This window comes from Chiloscyllium punctatum, chromosome 2, assembly GCF_047496795.1.
Source record: "Chiloscyllium punctatum isolate Juve2018m chromosome 2, sChiPun1.3, whole genome shotgun sequence".
Lineage (NCBI taxonomy): Eukaryota > Metazoa > Chordata > Chondrichthyes > Orectolobiformes > Hemiscylliidae > Chiloscyllium > Chiloscyllium punctatum.
In genome coordinates, this window is record NC_092740.1 from 142568438 (window position 1) to 142575795 (window position 7358).

The 7358-nt window shown below is 44.1% G+C and overlaps 1 protein-coding gene across 1 annotated transcript in view; it reads left to right on the top strand.

Annotated features, from left to right (window-relative positions):
• Positions 1-6399, top strand: part of LOC140491105 (neuromedin-K receptor-like) — a 78760-nt gene extending 72361 nt beyond the window's left edge. The window contains exons 4-5 of the mRNA XM_072589165.1: positions 2766-2962; positions 5603-6399. Of these exons, the coding sequence (XP_072445266.1) occupies positions 2766-2962; positions 5603-5918 (513 nt within the window). The 3' untranslated portion in view covers positions 5919-6399. The remainder of the gene's footprint in view (positions 1-2765; positions 2963-5602) is intronic.
• Positions 6400-7358: the final 959 nt, after the last annotated feature.

The window sequence follows — 7358 nt, forward strand, 5'->3', positions numbered from 1 at the left end:
TTACCAGAGACACTAACATTCTACCATTCTGGTGGGACCTGGCTGTGTACAAATAAGCTATAATTTTTAATACACAATAAGAATACCCCTCCAAGCCGCTCACCATCCTGACTTGGAAACACACCAACATTCCTTCACTGCTGCTGAGTCAAAATCTTGGAGCTCCCCCCCCCAAAGAATATTAAGAGTATACCTACAGAACAGGAACTGGAGCAGTTCACTACCACCTTCTCAAGGGCAACTAGGGACTGGCAATAAGTGCTGGCCCAGCCCATGTCCCACAAGAATTTTTTTTTTCAAAAAGTGACTTGATTTGAAAAGCACTTAATTGGCTGTGGATGCACTTGGAATATATTGAGAAAACAAAGTTCCTTATGTGCTTCCTTCCTTTCAGTGCGCTTGGTATTCTGTTAAAAGAAAATGGAAAGAAAAAAAAATTGTTTGTCAAAGGCTGAGCTGAGACTCATTCTACCTTCAAGAAGGATGAAGGTAGAAATGCCATCAAAATACCAGAGAACTGAGGTGCTTGGGGTTGGAATGTCAGGGTGATATTGTAATCAGAGGTACTCTGGGCAATGTTGAGGTCCAGTTCCTGTGGGGAATATTCAGCTCTGAAGTGGTCCCTGTGATATTGAGGTCCATGTCATGTAGAAAAGTTTGGTCTCCAACACTCTGTGTGATGTATCAAACAGCACAGTAACTTGATCTCTTCAACTGTTAGAGCATGTGTCTTTGTAGTAGAATCACATACTCCAACCTTTACATGGGGATGAGGGTCTGTTACTATACTCTTTGGGATCTGGGTGAATTAAATTTAAGAGAGCAAAATGATTGAGGAAATGTATATGTAGTACACACCATCTTAATCATGAATGTTAAAGCAATGACCATACACTTTATTCCCGAACATCCCAGGAATATCTGTGGCAGTGGAATTCTTCAAAGTGTAGAATCCATACAGTATGGAAGTAGGCATTCATCCACACTGACCCTCCCACTCAGACACACTCCATCCCTGTTACTCTGCATTTCCCATGGCTAATCTACTTAGCCAACACACCCTTGGCCACCACAGGCAATTTAGCATGGCCAATCCACCTAACCTGAGCATCTTTGGACTGTGGGAGGAAACCAGAGCACCCAGATAAAACCCACGCAGACATGGGGAGAATGTGGAAATTCCACACAGACAGTCACCTGAGGAAAGAAGCGAACGCAGGTGCCTGGCGCCCTGAGGCAGCAGTGCTAACCACTGAGCCACTGTACCACCTCACGTTATCCCTCATTAAAATCCTGTGATTTTGTTTTGGAAGCTGCTGTCGAGAGGTTTCAGTGCAATATGTGTGGTATATGGTCGGAGGTGCCGTTTGTTAGATGAAACATTATGACAAAGCCGTGTGTGTCCTCTTGGTGTATATTGGGTCTCACAACAGCACACTAAGCCTTTGCCAACAATTGTCCCTCAACCACCATACAAAAGAGAAAGAATCCAGCCTTTCACTATTTGTAGAGGTATGCTGTGGCAAATTGACTACCACATTCAGGACATTTACGTGACTGCTGGACAAGCACATGGACAGCAGTAAATTGAGGGGTGTATAGGTTAGGTTGATCTTAGATTGAGATAAATGCTCAGCATGACATTGTGGGCTGAAGGGCCTGTACTGTGCTGTACTATTCTATGTTCTCTGTTGTATTTGCAAGGTTTGTGAAGGTTTGTAGCTCAGGTTGAGGTTTAGGGTGTAGGTTTGCTCGCTGAGCTGTAGGTTTGATATCCAGACGTTTCATTACCTGGCTAGGTAACATCATCAGTGGTGACCTCCAAGTGAAGCGAAGCTGTTGTCTCCTGCTTTCTATTTATAGGTTTGTCCTGGATGGGGTTCCTGGGGTTTGTGGTGATGTCATTTCCTGTTCATTTTCTGGGGGGTTGATAGATGGCATCTAGATCTATGTGTTTGTTTATGGCGTTGTGGTTGGAGTGCCAGGCCTCTAGGAATTCTCTGGCATGTCTTTGCTTAGCCTGTCCCAGGATAGATGTGTTGTCCCAGTCGAAATGGTGGTTTTTTTCATCTGTGTGTAGGGCTACGAGGGAGAGAGGGTCATGTCTTTTTGTGTCTAGCTGGTGTTCGTGTATCCTGGTGGCTAACTTTCTTCCTGTTTGTCCTACGTAGTGTTTGTGGCAGTCCTTGCATGGGATTTTGTAGATGATGTTGGTTTTGTCCATGGGTTGTACTGGGTCTTTTAAGTTTGTTAGTTTTTGTTTGAGAGTGTTGGTGAGTTTGTGTGCTACTAGGATTCCGAGGGGTCTTAGTAGTCAGGCTGTCATTTCTGAAACTTCTTTGATGTATGGTAAGGTGGTTAGGGTTTCTGGCTGTGTTTGGTCTGCTTGTCGTGGTTTGTTCTTGAGGAATCTGCAGACTGTATGTTGTATTCCCTGACACTAAGATAGACAGATTTTTAATCAGTAAGGAAATCGAGGTTTCTAGGGAAAGTGGAGTCGAAGATTATCAGATCAGCCATAATCTCATTGAGTGGCAGAGAGACCTAATGGACCGAATGGCCTACCTCTGTACTTGGTTATATTATGACCATTGCAATGGTGAGAACACTTCAAATATATTCCATTTCCAAAAAAACACTTTGGGACAGCCTGCAGTCACAATCGGTGCAAAATAATGAAGTGTCATTCAGCCACATGTTTAGAGACAATTAAGGTGCTGATATTTTGATTGTAACACACTTCTTTTTCTACAATTCTCTTGCAGGTTGTTAAAATGATGATTGTGGTGGTGTTTACCTTCACCATTTGTTGGCTGCCCTACCACATCTTCTTTCTCGTGTCCAAACAACATTCACATGTCAACAGCTGGAAGCCCATACAACAGGTTTACTTAACCGTGTTCTTGTTGGCAATGAGCTCGAACATGCACAACCCCATCATATACTGTTGTCTAAACAGCCGGTAAGTCTGGCAACGTTTAACTTGGGGACATAATGGGAATGGGAAATTTCTCTACCCAGCATCTACTTTCACATTGGTTCCTTATCCCTGCCGTATATGCTTGGCAGCCATTTTCAAGTTATCCAATCATTTTTAGGGTCGCATGGTTTGTTTTAACTTTTGGTTTTTTTTTCACATAAAATGGGTCAATTGCTGACTTTTTCAGGCTAAGGAGGTCCCAGTTTTGACTGCAAGTTCTGGCTATGGTATTTCTAGGGTTGTCCAACTTTCAGCAGCATTCCTGAGAAAAGTAAGGGGAAATCTGTCCATAATTCTCACTTCCGGTAATCTCTCATGGAAGGCATGTAAGGTGCGTATGGTAACATGGGGTTTTAATGCCCAGGGAAATCATTATACCTGTGAAGAAAACATGTGGGTAAAAATATCTGGTAAAACTAGCCTCCTCAACAATCACCCACACCACTCACAAAACTACCTCATAAACACCAGTATGAATCAGCAATACCTTTTCTTCAGCAGTTAAATAACACTCCCATGAGAGATGTGCCTCACCTTCTCCCCCACTTGTACCTTAAAACTCACTCCCTTCTGAAGGTGGTCAAACCAGCCCTGCCCCAATGCTGATTGACCTGAGAGGGCTAGTTTGGCTGGACGGCTGGATTGTGATGCACAGTGATGCCAACAATGTGGGTTCGATTCTCGCACTGGCTAAGGTTACCATGAAGGATCCTCCTTCTCAATCTCTTGCCTCGCCTGAGGTGTGGTGACCCTCGGATTCAACCAATACCAGTTGTCTCTCTAATGGGAGAGCAGGTCTGGGTAAGAGTATCCAAGGAGCAGGAGAATCGATGTTTCAGGCATGAGCCCTTCTTCAGGAAGAAGGGCTCATGCCCGAAATGTCAATTCTCCTGCTCCTTGGTGCTGCCTGACCTGCTGCGCTTTTTCAGCAACACATTTTCAGCTCTGATCTGCAGTCCTCACTTTCTCCTGGGTAAGACTATGGCGACTTGAACTTTACTGGCCTGGCTCAGAGGTTCCATTGAGCCTTCTTTCTAGGCCTGCCCAATGCAGACGTCCAGCGATGTCAGGACTGCTGCTCAATCTGATTGGCTGGCAGCTCCAGAAGATGAGGCTTTCACTCACTAAAGGGCAGACTGACGAGCACTTTGCATTAATTTATCCACCGTATTGCAGGGGAGGCTTCTTCAGAGCCTGTCAGCTGGCCACTGACTTCCCTTTTGGGATAATGTGGAGGAGCCGGTGTTGGACTGGGGTAGACCAAGTTAAAAATCACACAACATCACTTAGTCCAACAGGTTTATTTGGGAGCACTAGTTTTCAGAGCACTGCTCCTTCATCAGGTACCTGTAGAGCAGGACCATAAGACACAGAATTTATAGCAAAAGATTATAGTGTCATGCAACTGAGATGATATACTGAACAAACATTGTCAATTCACAACAATCTGGGTTTGTTCAGTATATCATCTCAGTTGCATGACACTATAATCTTTTGCTATAAATTCTGTGTCTTATGGTCCTGCTCTACAGGTACCTGATGAAGGAGCAGTGCTCTGAAAGCTAGTGCTTCCAAATAAACCTGTTGGACTATAACCTGGTGTTGATTTTAACTTTCTCTTTTGGGAGAATGGGTTGCTTGTTCCCCCACTCCCTGTGAAATTCTACCCCATGTTTAAGCAATCTGAAGGAATGTGTTTCTCATTTGCTGATTATTTATGGGCCATTCTGCTGAGATTAGCTTTTAATAATATCTAAATATATTTTTAAAATATTAATGACCCTGATACTCAACTTCACACAAAGAAAGTACAAATCAGGAATCCAAGCACATGCCTCAATTCCCATGGGTTGCACGGCATCAGGAAGTTCTATGCCCAGTGCTAAAAAGAGGAACATTTACCGTGAACTTAACTCACTGTCTAGAGCTTGTGATTTATGAAAAGTTTTGCTTGCTAACTCTGTGTCCATTTTCCCACAACCTGTTATTTGAGAACTTTTTGCATTTACCACAACAGAAAACATCCCAAACAAAAACAAGAGGACATTCCTGACTAATTATGATGTTTTCACCCTTCTTCATCTTCCTTGGCCTCGTGACAAACTCAATTATGCCATACCTCTCCAACTGTTCTCCTGTATTGGGACTGCCTCGTTTGGTTCCTCTTTTACCAAACCAGCTATAATCAGAACATCTCCAATAGTGATTTGTATTTCCATTCCCAAAACATCTCTTGCAGAGATCTAGCTACCATCATTTCCAAAGAAGAGTCGGTGGACCCGAAACGTAAACTCTGATCTCCCCCCACAGATGCTGCCAGACCTGCTGAACTTTTCCAGTAAATTCGAATTTCCAGCATCCACAGTTATTTCCTTTGCTTGTTTAGCCAAAGAGTTGATATTGTTCTGATCTGTAATGTTGACATGGAAGGGGTGCTGGAGGCAGATTCCAAAATGAATGTGGTCCTGCCTCCTGAGCCCATGGGCCTGGACAAGGTCAGCTTTAGAGACAGTGAAATGTGTACCCTGGAACATATCCCAATATGTATTGGTTTCAGTTTTGGGGTAATGCCACACCAAAGCCCGGCAGCTTCACCATTCTTTTTTGTCTGTACACTCACAGATTTCGAGCAGGATTCAAGAGGGCTTTTCAATGGTGCCCCTTCATTGAATTTTCCAGCTATGACAAACTGGAACTGCAATCATCCAGATTTCAGCCCACCCGACAGAACAGCGCCTATATCATCTCCCGCATGGAATCCAACATGACGGTGGAGTTTGACACGGGGGAGAATGATAACGCAGAGGCTGGCAGTAAAAAGGGCACAACTTTACGGAATATGAGTTTTAACGGACACTCTCGAAGTAATTCGAAGAACGCTTCCAGAAGTTCAAGCTTTTTCAGTCAAGCAAACACGTCTTTGGATGAATACTCATAAAAGCTGTAAATTGTATTTTATTAGTCAACTGGGCATGCTTAATTGGTGCAGTTCAACATGGAAGCTGATTCCTTTGTAGTAGCTTGCCTCAGGTGAAGGCATTATTGTGATAAATGACCATGATGTCAACCCGACTCCAACAATGAATCTGGAACCTAGATTGATGCTGTATTGTCAGGAATGCCATCCTTTTGAGTGAGATAATCGGTCCATCTTTTATGGGTTTTTTTAACCAGTTTTGTGCAAGTAAAACTGAACATACCGCTCAATTCTTGCTGTAGATTCTGACCCAAGGTAGACAGGCAGGAGGCTGGAAGAACACAGCAAGCCAGGCAGCATCAGGAGGTGGAGAAGTTGTCGTTTTGAGTGTAACCTTTCTTCTGGATTGGGGTTGGGTGTAGGTGGAGCTGCAGATAAAGGTGGTGGCGGGGGCAAGGTGGGGATAGGTGAAGACAGGTGGAGAGTACAACCTGGTTGGCCAACAGGAGGAATGAATCCGGTTGGTGGCAGGGAGGAGTGGAAGGGAGGGAGAGGGGCTGGGAAGGGAGTCAAGGAATGGGAAAGGAGGTTATTTGAAATTGGGGTACTCAATGTTGGGTCCTCCGGGCTGTACAATGCTGGCCAAATTTCCTTCCAGGTTTAGGCAAGAGCCTCCACTGACTCTGAAAACTGGGTTCCTTGTTGTTGTGGAGACTCCTACTGCACTGTTCATGTTCCAGTCAGTCATCAGGGTATATTTTTGGCAAAAGTGAGGACTGCAGATGCTGGAGATCAGAGTCTAGATTAGAGTGGTGCTGGAAAAGCACAGCAGGTCAGGCAGCATCCAAGGAGCAGGAAAATCAACGTTTCAGGGAAAAGCCCTTCATCTGGGTATATTTTGTCCATTGTTTTAAGACGTAAGACAGCATAGCCACTATTCCTTAAAGGAAGCACTACAAACCACTCAAGAACCACATTAGTAGTGGTCAATGAACTGAGGGGGTCAGGGTGGGGTGGAGGGGCTGGTGTTGTGGAGGCAGGAATGGCACATTCACACTGCCTGGTAATTGTCTCGCTAACATAAAAATCATCTCCATTAAGAGAAGCTCACTTCTCTGTTGGGGTATTCATCAGTTACATCCACCCTACAGCACCAGTTGAAGATAAGCAGAAACTTGTCCTGTCCTATAACCATTCCTCAGCCATCAGCAGATTAATTCAGATTTGCCAAATCGGGAATTTTTTTGTCTGCAATTTTGGCTGTGATGCATTCCAAACAAAACAATCATGCCTGCAGTGTTAAAATTGTGGAATGCATAGAGACTTGCTGTGACTGTGATGGGTGCAATCACATTGTACTTTTGTTCAACTACTTTCCCTCTTAAAATGGGAAGCAGAGTCCATGGTGTACTTAGCACCTTTTACAAATGCTCAGTAGCGTGTATTTTCATGTGCCATTTT